Consider the following 19448-nt stretch of genomic DNA (forward strand, 5'->3'; position numbering starts at 1 on the left):
ACGTTTGAGGAATGAAAATAAAAATAAACACACACTCACACTCACACATTCTGACAAGTAACTGTCCAACTTTTGTTTACTTCCCGGGAGTACAGCCCTTCCTGTCGGGTCTGCTCTCTAGTGGAATCAAAGTGTTGCCTAAGTGAATGCTGATGACACCAGAGGCTAATGCCAACAGGCACATGCATCTTGGGAGTGTTAGCTCTCTCTAGAGCTAGATCGATACCTCGGTCCTTGGCTCCCTGCGAGAAAGAATTCACGCTTAAGCCTGGTTTGTGATCCAAGTGAGTTTTATGAGGGTTAGAAGTTTCAGGCTTACACGGCACCCATAGGACTCTTCGTGAACACGCAGCTTGGCTGCAAGCTGCTCAGTGTCATGCAAAAAAAGTGTTGCTCTACTCTGGGGTCCTGCCTTTTTTTTTTTTTTTGCCTTTTCAAGGATTCCACGGGGAGGCGTGGTGGACGACCCCTGATCGACGCCATTGGCTGAATTGAATTCAACTGGCCTAGGTGGGCCAATCCAGGTGGCCTAGGTGGGCCAATCCAGGTGGCCTAGGTGGGCCAATCCAGGTTCAGCGCCCACCCATGCCCACCTGCGGGGGAAACCTGAACCTCTGAGCATGGGCAATGTGCCACTCTTTTGTTTCCGTAGCTTCGCCCTCTGGGCATGTGTTAACGGACATCCCCCAGCCCTACGCTAGCCTACCTAACAGGAGCATCGTCCTGCGTTGATTTTATTTCCACCCCCATGGATCCCATAGTAAATAAAGGTCCTTGTACAGCTGTAGAAAGCATACCCTCATCGGTGATCTTTGAGCGAGGATTGTCAGAGGATCTGTGTATTGGAATAGTCCCTGGAAGGCAGCAAGTGTTTCAATCATACACATGCTCTGACCTGATAATTGCACGTATGGAAATGTCCCACAGAAATAATATAAATTATGAAAAAGCTTTTTTTTGCAAAAGTTTTCTTTCAACAAGTGTTTCTTTATAAACAATATAAAAAAGAGATGGAACAAACAAAACATGTTCCACAGAAGGATTATGTAAACTCTGAATACCAGGTAGATTACTAGCCAAACCCTTAACTATTTAAATGTTTATAAAGTTTCTGGCAAATGATTATGTATATTAAAATGGAGCAGTCCAGGCTTAGCTTCCAACAGAACCTAGCCCTATGTAACCACTTGGCTTCTGAATGAACCTGGACTAATTTGAGACACCATGTTTGTCAAACGCTCCCTGGTTTGTTGTTGAGGACAGAACAAAACAGATCCCAATTCGAGAGGTTCTGCACACACACTCCAGCGACATTCATCGATTCTTTCTTTCTGAGCTGTTCCTCTTGTTCACCTAAACCCACTTCCCCTGAGGTTCCTAGCTAAGGCTTGGAGCTCGTGCAATCAACTCGATCCTATGGAAACAGATCTTAAAACAGCATGAAGCGCATGGCAGAAGGTTTTTACTCGCTACGTTATTGTTTGGTTTTACGAAGACTTATGGGAGACATTTTTGGTTTAAAGGCTAACGATGATCTTAAGGTTTCAGGGATTAGAATCTGGCATCCATGATTCTCCAGAAAGACTGGAATCTATGAGAATTTAAAATTCTGCTCTGCTTTTTCCCTTCTTTGATCAGGATTCTCTATGGAATCTTTTATCAAAATGGTCAGTAACAGTAGCCAGGCATGATTCAGTTCTTCGGGTCTCATGGCAAAGAAGCCAGCTGTATGTGGAGGTGAGGCGGGAGCCACATTTTCATATGGCGTCTCCTATCCTGACTCTCCTAACCCTCTTGCTCCAGGCGAACAGAGATCAAATATTGTGTTGTGGGCACTCACTTGTAAGACTTTAAGCCCTACTCAACTGAACAGAAACACCAAACACATTACTAAGCCAATTAACTTGGCTTTCCCATAAAACCATGATCCCAAGTCTCCACCAGAGGTTCCCAAACCTTTAGCCCTTTACTTGCCATCTGTTGGTGGACTGTTCACATTGCTTGTTTCCTCCAGGGTTGTTTCTGTTATAGCGGCAGTAGGGAACTCCCCCAAACCAAACTCGCTGCCATCAGGCTGACTCAGGTATCTTAAAAGTGTCTAAGAGAAATGCAAATGAAGACTACTTAGGGAACATTGGCAAAGTGCTCCAAGATTGATGGACCACACTCAGTTGGCAGGGGTATGAAGAACCAGGCATCTTCATTCAGTGCCACTTCTATGACGGAGGTGGTAGCTTTTAGCAAAATTATAAATGCATATTTAATCCTAAACATGTGCAAAGTAAAATACTGATAGTCACTGCAGCATTTGTTTATTGACAAAAACTCGAAATTTAAACATCCATTAAGAGGAGACTAATTACATTTGAGTAAGTTTTTGCCCATCTAGCCAATGGATACTGATGGACAGCCTCTGCGATCACTCACAACTTGCTCTGCCTCTTGGGGCCCTTGCGCTGTGTAGTGCTCTCTCCTTCAGTGTGGGTGAAACTTGCTTCTAAGCAATAGAATGCAGCCCAGAGGAGAGGCCACTTCCTGAATTTGGCTACATAAGATTGTAGCATTCCTCGTGTTAGACGCTCTTGCTGGTTGATGAAGCTGCCCTATGGAGAAGTCGACATGGTGAGGACGTCAGTGGCCTCCGTCCAACAGCCAGAGGCCCTTTGGCTCATACAAAACTGACTTCCGCCAACACTCTCGAGTGTGTAGCACGTCCTTCCTGTTGAACTTTGAGATGAGACCAGTGTTCGTGTCAGCCTTGCGAGAGAATTTGAAGCAGACGCAGATACGCAAACTGACGTCCTGACCTATGGACACTGTGAGATAATAATGTATTGCTTTGAAACACACTTGCTTCAGAGGGTATTAATAAATAAAAGATATTGAAAGTGATGTAATTCTAGATGGACTGATCTAAACTTCAAAATATTTTTATAAAGTCCTACGATCAGCAGTGTACAAAATGTTATCATTTGTGTATATATAAATAGTTGTCTCTATTGTATCTCCGGAACACTTTAAATATTGATCACAGCGATTTGCCTCTTGGTAGGAGATCTGGAACTTTGTGTATTTTACATTATAAAACATTTTTAACACTGAACGTTTTAACCTTTGTTCTCACTTCACTAACAATAAAATCTACTTGCTACTGAAAGTTTGAAAGATTCTACTTCTTCATCTGCAGCCATTACCAATCTTCCTGGCTTACTACCCTCTAACCACCAGTATCTAAATCCTTTGAGGACAGACATATATCTTTTTTGTTCACGTCTTGATCTCTACCACCTAACCACAGTGCCTAACATCCAGTAAACCAAACTTGATGCGATGGGAGTTGATTTCGACTCCCAGCAACCCTATAGGACAGGGCAGCACTGCCCCTGTGGGTTTCTAAGACTGTGACTCTTTATGGGAGTAGAAAGGCTCATTTATCCCTGGGAGCACCTAGCAGTTTTGAACTATTGACCTTGTGGTTAGCAGCCCAATGTGTAACCACTACACCACCAAGTCTTCCTTAATAGCATCCAATAGTTAATCCAATTTTTAAAAAAGGAATCAATACATCTGCCTTGCAGTTTGATTAAGGATTAAATGAGAATGCCTAGCACAGAATTGGCATACAGCCACACTCTGTCCATCAGTTAGAGTTGTCATGTGAAATGGGAGTTGGACCCATTGTGTTTGCTCCAGAGACAGCATGTGAGTCAGAGGAGGGGCTGTAGCTCAGCATGCCCCAAGAATGCGCTAACAGCTGCCCGTGTGGAGAGCTCGCTTGGTGAGGTACTTAATACAATACACTGCTTAGTCAGCAGTCTGCTCCATCAGGGAAACTAAGAAATCTGTCCTAAAGGCTCTTCTGGGAGCTTCTTTGGGATTCAATTTTTAGAATTATAAGCAATCTGTTTTTAAGGCATGGTACACAGGTATATTATGGGTTCTTCCCTTTTTATAAGTGCACAGTTAAGTATATTGTTCTAATTTTGGATTTATAAAAAACGAGTAACTTCACTGATCTAGTAAAAGAGGACTGTTGATCAGATTCTTTTGTTTTTTGATCAGAGATTCTATAGAAGAATCCTGACCAAGAGGAGGAAAATGCAGACCAGAATTTCAAATTCTCACGAACTTCTTAGAGCAATGGACACTACTGCCCTTAAATAATCTCTAAGCCTTAAACTTCAGTCTGGGAACCCCCAGGGGCAGTCAGGAGTCAGCCTGGATTTGGGGGCAGCGAGGCCGAGCAAGGGCAGGATTATCTACCTTGTGCATTAAGCTCTTTTAAGAGTCGTCGGGATCAGCGTCGACCACTGGAAGAGGGCTGTAACGGCACAGGGGTTCCATCAGCAGAGGACGGCGAGCCCGGTCACACCGCTTAAAGAATGTGCCCAGTGACACAGAACAGTACGTGCGCACGCTCGGCTGCACACATTCTCAACAACAATGTAGAGGGAGGGGGGTCTCATAGAAGGCGTCCCTGGGAGACAGCAATGACTCCAAGTTTCCAAGATTTAAACAATTGTTTGTTTTTTTTCATTTAATCATTTTATTTGGGCTTATACAGCTCTTACCACAATCCATACATACATTGTGTCAAGCACATTTGTTGCCATCATTTTGAAAACTTTTCCTATTTGAGCCCTTGGTATCCGCTCATTTTATCCCCCTCACTCCAAAACCCTTGATAATTTATAATTATTTCATGTCTTACACTAACTGATGTCTCCCTTCATCCACTTTTCTGCTGTCCATTCACCGGAGGGGGTTATATGTAGATCATTGATTGGTTCCTCCTTTCTCCCCATTCCCCTCCTGGTATCACTACTTTCAGTACTGGTCCTGAAGGGTTTATCTATTCTGGATTCCCTGTTTCCAGTTCCTAACTGTACCCAGGTACATGTACTGGTTCAGCCAGATTTGTAAGGTAGAACTGGGGTCATGACCCCAGTGGGGGGAGAAGCATTAAAGAACTAGGGGAAGGTTGTGTTTCCTCGGTGCTATACTGCTCCCTGACTGGCTCATCCCTTCCTTGTGACCCTTCTGTAAGGGGATGTCCAATTGTCTACAAATGGGCTTTGGGTCTCCACTCAGCACGCCCCCTCATTCTCATTGGTACCATTTTTTGTTGTAGGTCTTTGATGCCTGATACCTGATCCCACTGACAACACCTAAAATATTGTTTTAGTATCACTGTTGCAGCTTGCTTTGCCTAGAGTCCGGGTCAGCAAACTGTGGCTCTCCAGCCGTGTGGCTCCTTCAGTACATGCGTGTGGCTCTGAAGTAAAATTGAACAGTTTTAGAGGATATTATTCTAGTGTTTCCTTTGTAAAATACACTTATGGTTTTATATATATATATATATATTATGGCTCTTGAATAATTTAAAAATTATTGTGAGGGACAGTATCGGCTATTCTGCCTCAAAAGTCTGCCGACTCCCGGACTAGGGCATACCGCAGGGGGCAGATGAGCCAAAGTTTCTCTGACCACCCTCACGGGTAATGGTACCAAACTACTGACGAGCACAGCATTTTCTTCCAAAAGGAGTTTGTGGTTAATAGAGTCTCTCTCGCTAATGGCTAATACACACTGCAGTGGATGGTCCACAGGGAACACTCCTGGTACCGCGATGCTCCCCAATCCACCAAAGTGGTTTCCAGGCGGATGACGTCAGCAGGACAAGCAGGGCTGCAAAGATGACACATCTTCTTAACCCTTCCTTCCCAGCTCTGCTCCTACCCCTGGCACCTTGATCTTGGCCTGTTTTGGGGTCACCACATGCAAATGAGACAGCGAGTTCCCCTCCATTGCCTAAAGTCTGACTGTGACCCTGACTTGTCCTTCTGGGCCTGCGGTCTGAGCCCTTTTTGAGGCAGCATCTCCAGGCAGTGGCTGTGTGGAATCTATTGCTGGCACTCACCATGTCTGTGAAGTCTGACCCGTGACTCACTGACGATCTCTGCACCAGGTGAGCGGCTCCAGCTCGGACATCCACTCACGTCCCCAAGGACAATCTTCCATGTCTAATGAACTTGGCCTTGTTGGGATGCCTCTTCTAAGTTTCGTTTTATTTTTTTGGCTGGTCGACTGATTGGTACAGAGGTGAGGACCCCACTGGGCTACTAGTACACGCTCGGATTTTAATCACAGCTGGGGCTGAGTATTTCATTCATTCACCTGTGCCAACTACCGAATCCTATCAAGACAAGTTTGGTCTGCTTTGGAATGCTATGCCCTCCCCACCCCAGAAACAGGGAAGTAAGCACAATAAAATCAAACAGCTGTAATGGTGGAAGTCCACCTCTCCCGAGGGGAGCAGCTACCGGGAAAGATGGTGCTCTGCAGCACTCTTAAGGAGAAGATGACACCGGGCGCGAAAGCCCTCCTGTTCCCTCCCTGAGCGAGGCGGCGGGCGGATCAGCAGAGTGGCAGGGGTTGCTGCTGTCAGGACAAACGATGGTGTGTGGTGTGCCCCACTCAACATAAAACGACCTGCAGTTGGCCAAGCAGGCTCAGTAAATACCTCTCCTGCTTTCTGACTACGACGTTGTAGCATTTCAATGGGGGGAAAAAAAAAAAGGAAACAAAATCTCCTGGAACAAGATGTACCGAGTGGGAACCGAACCTCCTCTTCTTGTGAGACCGTCCACAGCATAACGCAAATGGAGGAGCTGGTCATCACCCCACCATTCTGTGCCCAAACGTGCTATCTGATTTACATTTCCCTGAGCACGTGCCTGGGACCCCGCTTTACGGTCAGAGAAGGGTCTCATCAGCTACCAATAATTAGGCTGTGAGTCAGACTCTTTGCTCACCTTGAGCAAGCAGAGAAGACAGAATTGCTGTCTCAGACAACCTGCATGGGGCAGGCAGGGTTTATTTCGGATGCATTGCACCGTGGCAGGAGGACAAGTGGTGTCTTACAGTGGTGACAGTCAGGCTGCTGGGCTGGACGAGGCCCAATTTGGCAGAAGGGCCCTCTGAATAGAGGTGTGATGTGGACGGCTCAGCCAGCAGCAACTTCCTCCTCGTTCTGAGTGGCCCATGGGATCACGCAGCTCCTGCAGTCACTGCTTCTTTGTCCTGCGGGCAGCGGGGTTAGTCAGCACGGACACATGCAGTCTGAACCACGCGTAGGCGATGCCCACTGCGCAGTACACCGAGGTCAGCAGCAGAGGGGTGAAGGGGTACCGCGGCTGCCAGGAGGTGAGCGGGAATATCAATTCACAGCAGATTTCCAGAGGCCCCAGGCCAAGGAGGTAGACTTTTTCCATCCAGTTGAAAAGAGGCTTTTCGTTTCTGAAGAAGGAAAAACAGAAGAGACAAGCCTGGCTTCAGATGCGCCTTCTTGGTGTGCCAAACATTTCCCAAGGTCCGGCTTCCCGCTGCCCTGCCTGGATGGAGAGGACAGTGAAGGCCAGTCGGCACGTGCTCTAAACCCTGCATCTGGAGACAGCCGGCATCTCGACGGCCCGCCCTCCCGGCAGCATCTTGCGGTGCTGCCACTGGGCAGGGGCCAGACCTGCCTTGGGGAGAGGGAGGGGCGGGAGACCCAACAACACGGCCAACAATATAAAGCCGTGTGTTCAAATAACTGGACCCAGAGAAGAACAACGAGCGAACTTTAAACAATTAGAGAGGTAACATTACAGAAAGTTTAAAAGATAAAAAAATGCCACCAACCTCTCTCTAATACGATTCCTTCAAGTTTGCTCTATAAACATCCCTATTTATCTGGCTTTATTCATACTGCATGTTTCACATTCTAATTTTTAGCTTTCAGATAATGCTTTATGTCGTAGACCAGGTGGCCCCTCTTCAAATATTCCTCCAAACTAAAGACCCAGTGAGCTTGTGTGTGGTGGATTATGGGTAGTTTCTCCATGGGCTTATTGTTTTGGTAATATGGTTACACTCTAATCTGCAAGAATAATTATAAACGTGGGTTTTTGTGGTTACCTGAATAGCATCTTCAGTGAGGAAATACTATAGACGGTGAACAGTAACATGAGTAAGATTTTAATGGGAAGTTCTGTTAAAAGAATAAAAAAAAAAATCCAGATGACAATTTGGCTGACAGAGAAATGTTCATAACACAAAACATAATCACACAGGTATGTAGCACTAACTCACGATGCTTTAGGGGAACGTAGAAATTTCTGTGACAGTTAAGGGTGAGGGGGAAGTTGGAGGTTTTTGCTTAAGAAAACGACAGGCTCCCTCTCCCTCCCTCCCTCCCGGCGCTTCTGAGGCTGAGTCCCACAGCACAGCTCCCTGGGGCGATCCCAAGGTTAGGGCCGCCAGGTGCATCGTCAGGTGCATCGGAGAGCAGCTGTTTACCTGGTGCGGTGAAGAGTAGAGGGAAGAGGGAGTAATGTCCTGTGGTGCTCAGAATCAGGAAAATCGAAGCGTCTCCCGCTTTTCCCACAGACAGAAGGCTAAAAGGAAAAACTCTTATCATAATCCCTTCAAACAACAACACAAACTTGAACTTGCCAACAGCCAGAATATCCATTATTACTTCTATAGCTAGAGTAAGCCGAAAATAACATGCTGGTTTTTGTTATGAGCACAATTCAATTGAGAATATTAAATTTTTAACGGGAAGCGTTAGGCAGTCGATAGAGAACTGTGCCAGCCTGAACTGGGGAGTTTCCAGAAAAGAATCTTGCTTCCCTGGGTGACTGCGCGCTCCCAAGAAAGGGAGGTTTGCTGCCCAGTGAACGTCTGACCTCCCACTTCTCCTCCTTCTGCTGCCCCACAGGATTCCCAAGGCTGTGACCTTCACTGAAGCAGATTCCACAGCATGAATTTCTGGCAAAAATGTTTGTGCTGAGTTTTAATTTGCTCTGCTTTTTATCTGAGTTGCTAAACGACCCCACACAGACCGTAAACACTGATCTGACACATTTGCCAACGGTTCTTTCGGCACTTAAATCGCCTCTCTCAAGATTTACGGGAACAAGTCGAGCTCTGTTACCATCTATTGAGTTCAAATTCTGCATAAAATGGACACGAAAACCACGGAGTCGATGCCAACCGATAGCAACCCTACAGGTCAGAGCCGCCTCGCAGGATTCCCAAGGCTGTGGCCTTTACTGAAGCAGACATCTCTTTCCTCTGAGGGCTAGCTGGTAGATTCGAACGACCGGCCTGTTGGTTAGTAGCTCAGTCACTGGGACACCAAAGTCCTCAAAAGCCAAACCAGTGTCCCTGAGTGGACTGGACAGCTGCACTGGTTTCCTGTGGAGCAGCTGGTGGGTTTGAACTGTCCGCCTCACGGTGAGCAGCCCAGCCCCTGAAGGGTACACTACTGCGTTTAAAATGGTTTTCAAGCATGGGATTCAGAAGACTCAGGCTTAAGTCCTAATCCTCAGACTTAATTCTTTTTTTTTTAATTAATCATTTTATTGGGGAGGGGGTGCTCTTTGTATGACCATGGGCAAGTAATTTAACCTTTCTGAGTGCTAGCTTCTGCAGTTGTTCAGTGGGATGATCTCCACATATGTCTTGATCTTAAACTTTGTTGTAAGGCTTCAATGAAAGGGAGTGGTGGGATCAGGTTCAGGACAGAGTGAAAGGCTGCACTATGGCTAGGTCTTATTCTGGAGGGACCCCCCCCCCCCGATTCGTGACAGTTAACAAGGGACCACTGTGGTAAGACCAAGCAGACCCACGTTTGCTCACTTCCATGCTGCCTTTGAACACCCCGTCCTAGCAGCCTGGTGCTGGGAGTCTTTGTCACCGATTCCTGCTACCCAGACACAGACACTGCGCACGGTTCTGCAGACCTCAGAGCCTCTGCGGTTCCAAGGACCTCGAGGTAAGTGCTCTTCCCTGTCCTAGTGGGAAATCTATTCCTGTACCTCCGCCCCTGCCAATCCCACTGAGCATGTCACGAAAGAACAGATGAAGCAGAAGGCAATGGAGTCACTGGGAGGTACGCGGCCACGCCAGCTGGCTGTGCTACCGGCTCACCTCATGGGGAGAATGGCGAGGAGTATGGCCTTCTCGTGGACGTGCCACCCAAACATGAAGGCGCTCAAGGCACAAAGAATCAGACACCGGAGAAAACCTTTGGGCCCTTGGGGTTTAAACCAAAGACAGAAAACAGAAGGCTAGAAACAACAGGCAAAGATAAAACTTCAGTATCATTTCAAATAGCATTTCAGGCTAACCCAATTTGTATACTCTGAAAAACAGGAGAACGTACCTGGGTCTCCATCAAACTAGATACACACACACACACACACACACACACACACACACAGAGGCATTCAAAAATACTTAACTCATTAATATTATACTTCTTGAAAATTACTAATAAATGATAATTAAATCCTAGGAAACCTAGTATACCTCAATTATACCTCTAAAACTAGCTAATTAATAGTCACTGAAATGTTCAGGTCAAACTATAAAAGTTCATAGATATTTTTGGGCTAATCACAATGAAAAATAAACATTAATAGACATCTAGCCTTGTGAGCTGGAACATCATTTACAATAAAACTATAGCCTATAATATATTGCGTACAAGGCTGAGATTTTTAGAAACAAGGTTTACTCTCAGCTAGAACCCATGAATACACAAGACCCGCAGATCTTAATTACACACTTCCTTGCTGCCAAGACAATTGTAACTTACCGCACCCTGCAGGACAAGGGGAGGGATCCCCTGGTGCTGCAGTGGGTTAAGCACAGGGCTACCAAGCTCAAGGGTTGCACTGAAAACCTGCCAGGGCCTTTGCAGAAGAAAGAGGAGGCTGTCTGCTCTTGGAGAGCTTCACAGCCTCGGGAATCCTCGGGAGCAGTCTGCCCTGTCCTACAGGGTCACTGTCAACTGTAAGTTAGCCAACAGCAATGAGTGGTTGGCGAGGCAGGAAGAGCCGCCCACAGGGTGTCCAGAGCTGTCCTCACTGCGGAAGCTGACAGCCACCTCTCTCTCCCGCTGAGCCCCTGGTGGGTTCTACTGCTCAACGTCCAGTCAGCAATGGAGGGATTAACTCCTGCGTACCTGGCCTCCTCCAGACCATCAAAGCTGGCAATTCCGTGAGGTCAAGTGGCTTGCTAGAAGGTTTGGATTATTTACTCATCAAAATTGCAGCTGAGTGAAATGACTCCTTAAGTTATATAGAAAGAGTCCTCTCTGGCTCGGGACTAGTTTGCGGCAAGATGGCCAAACGCACCAAGAAGGTCGGGATCGTGGGCAAATATGGGACCCGTTACGGCGCCTCCCTCAGGAAAATGGTGAAGAAAATTGAAATCAGCCAACATGCCAAGTACACTTGCTCCTTCTGTGGCAAAACCAAGATGAAGAGACGCGCCGTGGGCATCTGGCACTGTGGTTCCTGCATGAAGACAGTCGCCGGGGGGGCCTGGACCTACAATACCACCTCTGCTGTCACAGTAAAGTCTGCCATCAGAAGACTGAAGGAATTGAAAGACCAGTAGAAGCTCCACTATCTGAAACCTCTCTGGCCTGTAATAAATAGGTTAATTTATGTAACGATTAAAAAAAAAGTTATATAGAAAGAATTCTATTAAAAATCACATCATAAAGCAGTGGTTCTCAACCTTCCTAGTGCCATGACCATTTAATACAGTTCCTCATGTTGTGGTGACCCTCAACCATAAAATTATTTTCGCTGCTACTTCATCACTGTCATTTTGCTACTGTTATGAATCAGGCCACTGCTCTGCCCTGTTGGGTGGCGATCAGTTGGAATGGACCTGGAGGCAGCTGAGTTTGAGTTATGAATGAAGTCTATAAAAGCAGCTGGCTGACTCATTAGAATCTCTTCTGAAGCTCACACCCCGATTGTGGACCTTCTCCATTTATTATCATCAGCAATACAAAATATCCATGTGGCACAGACACCTTTGGATTTTTTTGGTATCACTCATGTAATCATGGTGGAAGGGGAAAAACAGCCACCAACATTTTCCTGTCTAGGGTGGTCCAAGCCCCTTCATCGGGAGGTTTTCTATTCTTCCTTATACCACTTAGTAGACGAGCTGACAGCCCCGAGGCCTCTTGTACAGAGGCTTGCATGAGTAGTCTTTCCTGACAATGTCCACAGTTGCTTAAAGAATTGCTGAGAAATACTTCAACCTGCAAACTGCTGATGGCTGTGGGATGGATCCTACAGTTTGAAAAGACTGAGAACTGACATTCAAGCCCGCACACAGAAGAAAAGCCGAGAAAACTCAAGCTATGAGCTGCAACTGCGGGGCTCTTACCAATATGGCAAGCAGTGTGCAGATGAAGGTGGCCAAGGGCGTCACGGTTGGAAGGACTGTGTGCTCGAACTGCTGCACCAAACCACTTGTCATGGAGGCCTTGGGAATCTTGTTGGGATCAAGAAGTTTCAACTGCAAACCTATTGTTGGTAAAACATTATTACTTTGTATTTACTTTTAAATATTATCGACTGCATACCATATTGCACCAATTTCTTGAGAAAATTCCCAACAAACTACCCGATCTTTTTGCTGCTTAAAGGGTAAGATTTCATTAACCCACTTCAAGTTCATTAACTCAATTAACTCAAGACTTCATTAACTCAGTTTTGCCATGCTCTATCAGAAATGCCCTTGGTCTCAAGGACACACTGTCTGTACAGCAGCTGTTTGCACTGGAACTGGAAACGTGAGAGGCCTGCTGGCACTGTGAACAGCCTCTCAGATGAAGCCAGCTTTCGAAAACGCAGGTCTCACCAAGCCACATGCCGCCCCAGGTCTGCATCCTTCCTTGCCGACAGGACAAGGTCCATATACCTAAGCACAGCACACAGTCTTCTGTGAACCAGCCCGTTGGCCTCTATAGCATCATCTCCTCCACTTCCTTAAACACAGCTCAGCTACACCGAATTAACTCAACATACCACCCTCAAGACTCTGGGTTCCTCTGCTCAGAATGACTCCTTACTCTACGAGGAGAGCACCTTACTGAGCCTTCACCTGGAGAGCTTCCCAAATTGAGCAGTCGAGCTGGTGTTCTTGTGTGCCAGGTCTGTCACGCTACTCTGTTTGTGTACGTGCTCATTTCCTCTCTCAAACTAGGTTCTTTAAAGACAGGAAGGGCAGTCAGTGCATTTTTACCCCCAGCACACAAGCGTTCATTAAACTAAGTCTGAGAATGATGATTAAACTCGGGGATCAAGTGACAGTTCTGGATAAGGGCCTCTCTGGCCCGTCCAATGATGCCCCAAGTTAGGGATGTGTGTCAAAAATGTGCATGACTGAAATACTTTCTGTTTATCCGCTGCATTCCCACCTCCTTACAGCCCGTGACTCTTAAAGCTAATTACGATCTCTGAGAACACACAGCTCTCTAACCTGCCGATGACTTTAAAAGGCACCTGTGTTTAGAGGAGACAGATATGTGAAACAGCACAATCTCTTGACTCAAGTAAACAAATGACTTGTGGACTTGATTCTATAAAGCTCTTTAGAACTACAAATGCTGAGAAATTACTTTGTTAGAATACCACGCACATCACAGGTGGATTCCCAGGGGTGAAGTGCGGGATGCCGCGTTACAGTAACAGCAGCCCTGTGCATTCCAGCAGCTGCTGTATGCTGCGGGGTTTGCAGCCAGCGGCTTCAGGTTCCCGAGGCATAGAGGTGGATACCTCGCTCGCTCGCAGCCACACACTAGGTGGCAGAACCCCAATCTAGTCCAGAGCCCTTGCTCTGCTACCCGAGCTCCTCCTCCTTGCCCCTGGTCCTCATGACAAGCTAATCCTACCCTTTCCTGATTCCAGGTGTGGAAAGTCAGACGAGTGGAATCAAACGACTTGCCCAATGCCACGCCACATGCGGGCCACGTCATCAAACACTACATCAGGGCCCATGGGCCAATCTAGTCTGTGGCCTGTTTTTGCACCACTCCTAGGCTGTAAAGGAGTTGACAGTATTCTAAAGGGTTAAAAGCCAACCATGACACACAGTATGTGGTGGGCAAAGTCTACAATAGCGACCAAGTGGCCTGTGACGGACCGCAAACGTTTGCGGTTGCCTGCTCCACATCCTGCGCTCCTCTCACAAGCCGGGCCGAGTCCCAAAGCAAGCCTGCGCGCGGTCACCCGCAGAACCGGCAGTATTCCCCCTCACCGTGCCAGGACGCACACGGTCCCTGTCCAGAACCACAATGGACACATTCCTCTCTCCTGCTTCTTCAGACGGTTAGTCTTCAGAGTAAGGTTATTACTGAAGTGTAACAAAAATTGCCTTTAAAATGTTTAAATATTTTCCCTGTCCTTGAGGAAAGCACCAACAAACGGAGCCCTTCTGGGGAATGTGGTCCGCATGCGCTAACCACACGGGGTCTCCGAGCCAGGAACCGGCCAGGCCCCTGTTCACTTTAAAAGCTGAAATGCTGGGCTGAAGAACAAACAGTTCGGCCACAATCAAGGTCACAGAGCAGATTGTCCATTTCTAGTTGCTACAGTCCTTTCAATATTCACGGTCTAAGGTCAAAGGTTTGCTACTATACCGATGAGGGACAGCAATTTGTCCACAGCATTGTACAGAGCCCAGAAATTTGGAGCCCAATATGCATGACAGAGGCCCCTCTTGAAAGGGAAGAGTCGTGAAAAGACTTGAGGCAGCTGGTTCTGTTGAAAAGAGAAAAAACAAACATTAAATACTGTTTAGTCTTTCCCAAATTAAAGAGAACCGAGGGTTGGTTCCGCCCGTTGCTGTGGTGTGCTGGGGTGACCCGGCGGGATGGCGCCCGTCTGGCCCACAGGGCTCCCGGCGACAAGCTTCACAGGCGCAGATCATCAGGTCTGCACTGCAGAGCTGAGCCGCTGGTGGGTTTGAACTGCCCGCCTCCTGGTTTGCAGCCAAGCCTAAGCCTTTAGTCACCTAACCCTGCACTAGCAGGCCTCTTTGTCTATGGGGCACCTTCTGAGACCTGGCTTCCAGCCTGGGCTCCTTCCAATAAGTACTTGTGAGCTCCTGAGCAGATCACAGAACCAGGTCTGTATCTGTCTGAGCTCATCTGTCAAAAACCTTGACGCGAGATCAATTTAAAAGATGGAAATATTTACCAGGTGCAAGGAACTCAGGACTGAAGACCATCTCACTCTATTGGAGAGAAGGGGGCGTGGAGAGGAATTTACAAACACGTGCTATTGCTCCATTTCAGTGGGAATTAAAATGACAGCTAATTTCAGGGTAAGAGAAGAGGGGGAGAGACGGAACCTTTGTGGAATAGCTGTACCATTCTAGCTACTTTAGGTCCGTTGGTTCGTCTGGTCCTCACTGAAATACAAGCAATTCCCTGTGATGTGGCCTAACATCATGTGATCGCTGGTGCGATCTGCTCTGCGCAGCCAAGCCGTTGTAGGAAGATTAGCGTGGAGTGCAGTCCCCTTACTCAGGTGGCAGTCCCGAGGAAGGGAATGCTTTCCTGATGCAGGGACCAGAAAGCTTTGCTTTCCACTGTTGTATACCGACACCAAGTCTAACACAAGTGTGTGATAAGTCTATGCTAATGAGACGAAGAGATTCAGTACCCGATGGACTGCTATAATAATGGCATATTCCCAAAGCCACAGCCAGAGCATGGTTTACAAAGCACATTTCCATGTATTTACCATCTTACACAGTACACATCCTGGCTCTCTGGGGAACGTACTCCCTTCGAAGCTGAGACACACAGGGCTGGGAGCTGAGTAAGTAGGTAGCGAATAGCAGAAGGGGCAGCTCCAGTTCAGTGCCCTTTTATGCCAGCTACCTTCCTACAACCCATCAACCACAGCTTCACACTGATTACAAAAGAATTGCTCCTTCCCTCCCCCGAAAAGAATTTGTTCCAAAGGACGACATTGACTCTGCAGCCCCGGGAGATGGACATATTTGATCAGAGCACACGGGAGCAGATGAAGGGGCAGGAGGAGAGAGTGGAGCACAGCCTGGCCCACCAGGCCGTGATGATGATGTTCCTGAGTAGAGCAGCCAGTCCACAGAGAGAACAACATGGCTGGCCCTACTATGAGACATGATGCCCCTCAGTGACTAAGGGCGATACAGGGGACAGCACCGGAGACACAGTGTGGGAATTGCACCTGACCTGATCCCACCACACCGAGGCAAATCACTGGGGGAGTGCAGCGGAACAGCAAGGGAATGGAGTGGCAAGGTCCCCAGGGAATGCTGAAAGTGGACTTTGGGGCCAGGGCGTGGTGCCCCAACAGACTGGACTGGAAAACGCTCCTAAGGGCCAGCAAAGATCCCTGAACTAACTACAAGCTTTTCTCTTGTGAACTGTTTTGTTCTGTTCTTTTTCAGTGGTTTGTTTTGGTTGTTTTGTTGTCTGGTTGTATACTGTTGCTTTGTGTTCCTCTGTCTAGTTTTCGTGCATGTTAGTGACTCCACAGGTCTGTCTGAATAGGACAGGCTGGATGAACTATCTGGAGGAAAAACAACGGGACCGACAGTTCCGGGGGGACTTGGGGTGGGGGGGTAGGGGGGGGTAAGGAAGTGGTGTTAACAAACGCAGGGACAAGGGAAAAACATGGGGACCCCAAATGGTAGAGAAGGGGGAGTGGCAGGCCTGGTGGGAAATGATCAAGGGTAAGGTTGCTTAGAGAAGAGGTATACTCTAGCCCAGGTGGCGATGAAGCATGGTAGTAGGGCAGGAGGAAGGTCAAGGGAGATGGAGGAAAGAGCTAGGAGTCAAAGGGCATTCATGGAGGTCTAGACAAAGACATGTACATGCAAATATATATAGGAGGATGGGGAAATAGATCTATGTGTCTATATTTATAGGTCAAGTATTAAGGTGGCGGAAGGACCTTGGGCCTCTACTCAAACACTCCCTCAATGCATGAATACCTTCTTTTATTAAATTGGAACTCTATGATGCTCACTCTCCCGACACAACGGCTGGAGCCAAAGTGGGTGAACAAGTAAATGTGGTGAAGAAAGCTGATGGTGCCCGGCTATCAAAAGAGATAGTGACTGGGGTCTTAAAGGCTTGAAGATAAACAAGCGGCCATCTAGCTCAGAAGCAACAAAGTCCACATGGAAGAACACACCAGCCTGTGTGATCGAGTGGTCCCAAAGGGATCAGTTACCAGGCATCAAAGAACAAAAAATCATATCATTGACTGCACACCTCCATGATAGGATCGCTGAAGACAAATGGGTGCATAAGCAAATGTGGTGAAGAAAGCTGATGGTGCCCGGTTATCAAAAGAGATAGTGTCTGGGGTCTTAAAGGCTTGAAGGTGAACAAGCTGCCATCTAGCTCAGAAGCAAATAAGCCCACATGGAAGAAGCACACCGGCCAGTGCGATCACAAGGTGCCCAAGGGACCAGGTATAAGGCATCATGCAAAAAAAAAAAGATATAAGTGTGTGTATGTATGTGTATATATGTGTATATGTATATATGTATGTGTATATATGTATATATATATCATATTAAATGAAGGGGGAAGTACAGAGTGGAGACCCAAGGTCCAAGTGTTGGCCAATGGAGATCCCCTCATAGAGGGGTTTAGGAGAGGAGATGGGTTAATTAGGGTGTGAGGTAGTATCGATGAAGAACACAGCTTTCCCCCAGATCCTGGATGCTTCCTCCCCCCAACTACCATGATCCGAATTCTACCTTGCAGGGCTGGATAGGACAGAGGCTGTACACTGGTACATATGAGGGTTGGAGGTACAGGGAATCCAGGGTGGATGATACCTTCAGGACCAAGGGTGTGAGGGACGATGCTGGGAGAGTGGAGGGTGAGTGGGTTGGAAAGGGGGAACTGATTACAAGGATCCACATGTGACCTCTTCCCTGGGAGAGGGACAGCAGAGAAGGGGGGAAGGGAGACTCCGGATAGGGCAAGATATGACAAAACAACGATGTATAAATTACCAAGGGCATATGAGGGAGGGGGGAATGGGGAGGGAGGGGGAAAAAAAAAAGAGGACCTGATGCAAGGGGCTTAAGTGGAGAGCAAATGCCTTGAGAATGATTGGGGCAGGGAATGTATGGATGTGCTTTATACAATTGATGTATGTATATGTATGGATAGTGGTAAGAGTTGTTTGAGTCCCTAATAAAATGTAAAAGAAGAAAAGAGAAAAAAATGATTAGGGCAAAGACTGTACAGATGTGCTTTATACAATTGATGTATGTATATGTATGAACTGTGAAAAGAATTGTATCAGCCCCAATAAATTGTTAAAATAAAAAAAAATTAATAAAAAAAAAAAAGAATTGCTCCTTAATTTCCACAGGCGGAAATGCAACTTGATTGGTGGACCGCATATAAAAATGTTCATAAGGTCCATAAAATTGGTTTCTTTCTTGAAAATAAGCAAGCCGACCCATGAAAACACTTAAGTTAGCCCTACAAAGAACCGCCTGATCACATTTTTGGCACGTTTTCACGTCTAACCTTGATGGACAAAAATATAATTTGGTAAACACTTGGATCCAAATCCACGAGGCTTGAGTTTAGAATGGAATACCTTTTAAGGTGCGGAAACAGATTGGAACAAAGTTGCTCTAGAGCAGGGGTTCTCAACCTTCCTCACGCCGTGACCCTTTCAGACAGCTCCTCAGGTGGTGGAGACCCCAACCATCACATTATTTTCATTGCTGCTTCATCACTGTCATTTTGCTGACGCGATGAATCGGTCATTCGACCCCCAGGTTGAGAGCCGCTGCTTTAAAGGACAGTGTATTGGCTGGGAACTGTAATCACCTGTAGGGCTGACTGAGGGAGGGCCACGTGTGTAAATCTCAGTATCTCTGAAACAGAATAGTCAAATGACCCCCACGTGTGTATGGGGTCATCAAGAGTTAGAATCAACTCAATGGCGATTTGTTTAGGTTTATATGCTCACTACCTGGTTTTAAGAATCAGCCAATCAATCATAGCCAATCTTGCTTGAATATCATCTGAACTTCCATGAACTCTCCCACCTGCAATATAATTCTGAAGCAAATCCCAGACATATTCATTTCATCCATAAACATTTCAGTATAACCTTTGGTTTAAATGATAGGAGATCCAATAGTTATTTAATTAATTTATTTAGTAAATCATTTTATTGGGGGCTCTTACAGCTCTTTATCACAATCCACACATCCATCCGTTCTGTCAAGTACATTTGTACACATGTTGCCATCATCATTTTCAAAACATTTTCTTTCTACTTGAGCCCTTGTTATCAGTTCATTTCCCACTCCCTCTCTCATGAAGCCTTGATAATACATAAAAATTTTTCATGTCTTACACCGACCACTGTCTCCTTTCACCCACTTTGGTTGTTCATCCCCATGGAAAGGGTAGATCATTGTGATCAGTTCTTCCTTTCTTCCCCCACCTACCCCTATCCTCCTGGTATCTCTACTCTCATTATTGGTCTTGAGGGGTTTATCTGTCCTGGATTCCCTGTGTTTCTAGCTCTTATCTGTACCAGTGTACA

The 19448-nt window shown here is 46.6% G+C and overlaps 2 protein-coding genes across 5 annotated transcripts in view; one reads left to right on the forward strand and one right to left on the reverse strand.

Moving 5' to 3' along the window:
• Positions 1–6839: 6839 nt before the first annotated feature.
• The window catches only part of ALG8 (ALG8 alpha-1,3-glucosyltransferase), a 31544-nt gene continuing 18935 nt past the window's right edge, over positions 6840–19448 (reverse strand). For 2 of the 4 annotated variants that reach the window (XM_075546343.1, XM_075546344.1), the window contains exons 8-13: positions 14501–14621; positions 12244–12383; positions 9979–10118; positions 8341–8438; positions 7960–8032; positions 6840–7299 (exon numbers count right to left, since the gene is read on the reverse strand). In XM_075546343.1, the coding sequence (XP_075402458.1) occupies positions 7068–7299; positions 7960–8032; positions 8341–8438; positions 9979–10118; positions 12244–12383; positions 14501–14621 (804 nt within the window). In that variant the 3' untranslated portion in view covers positions 6840–7067. The remainder of the gene's footprint in view (positions 7300–7959; positions 8033–8340; positions 8439–9978; positions 10119–12243; positions 12384–14500; positions 14622–19448) is intronic. The other 2 variants (XM_075546345.1, XM_075546346.1) reach the window with 2 other exon arrangements.
• Positions 11150–11517, forward strand: LOC142444949 (large ribosomal subunit protein eL43). Its single transcript, XM_075546347.1, has one exon. It carries the CDS (start codon positions 11176–11178, stop codon positions 11452–11454), a length of 279 nt encoding a protein of 92 aa, XP_075402462.1. The 5' UTR covers positions 11150–11175; the 3' UTR covers positions 11455–11517.

Source organism: Tenrec ecaudatus, chromosome 4 (genome assembly GCF_050624435.1).
Source record: "Tenrec ecaudatus isolate mTenEca1 chromosome 4, mTenEca1.hap1, whole genome shotgun sequence".
NCBI lineage: Eukaryota > Metazoa > Chordata > Mammalia > Afrosoricida > Tenrecidae > Tenrec > Tenrec ecaudatus.

What these genes read in the sequence shown, in the direction of transcription:
- LOC142444949 (XM_075546347.1), top strand. Translation starts at nt 11,176, where the DNA reads ATGGCCAAACGCACCAAGAAGGTCGGGATCGTGGGCAAATATGGGACC.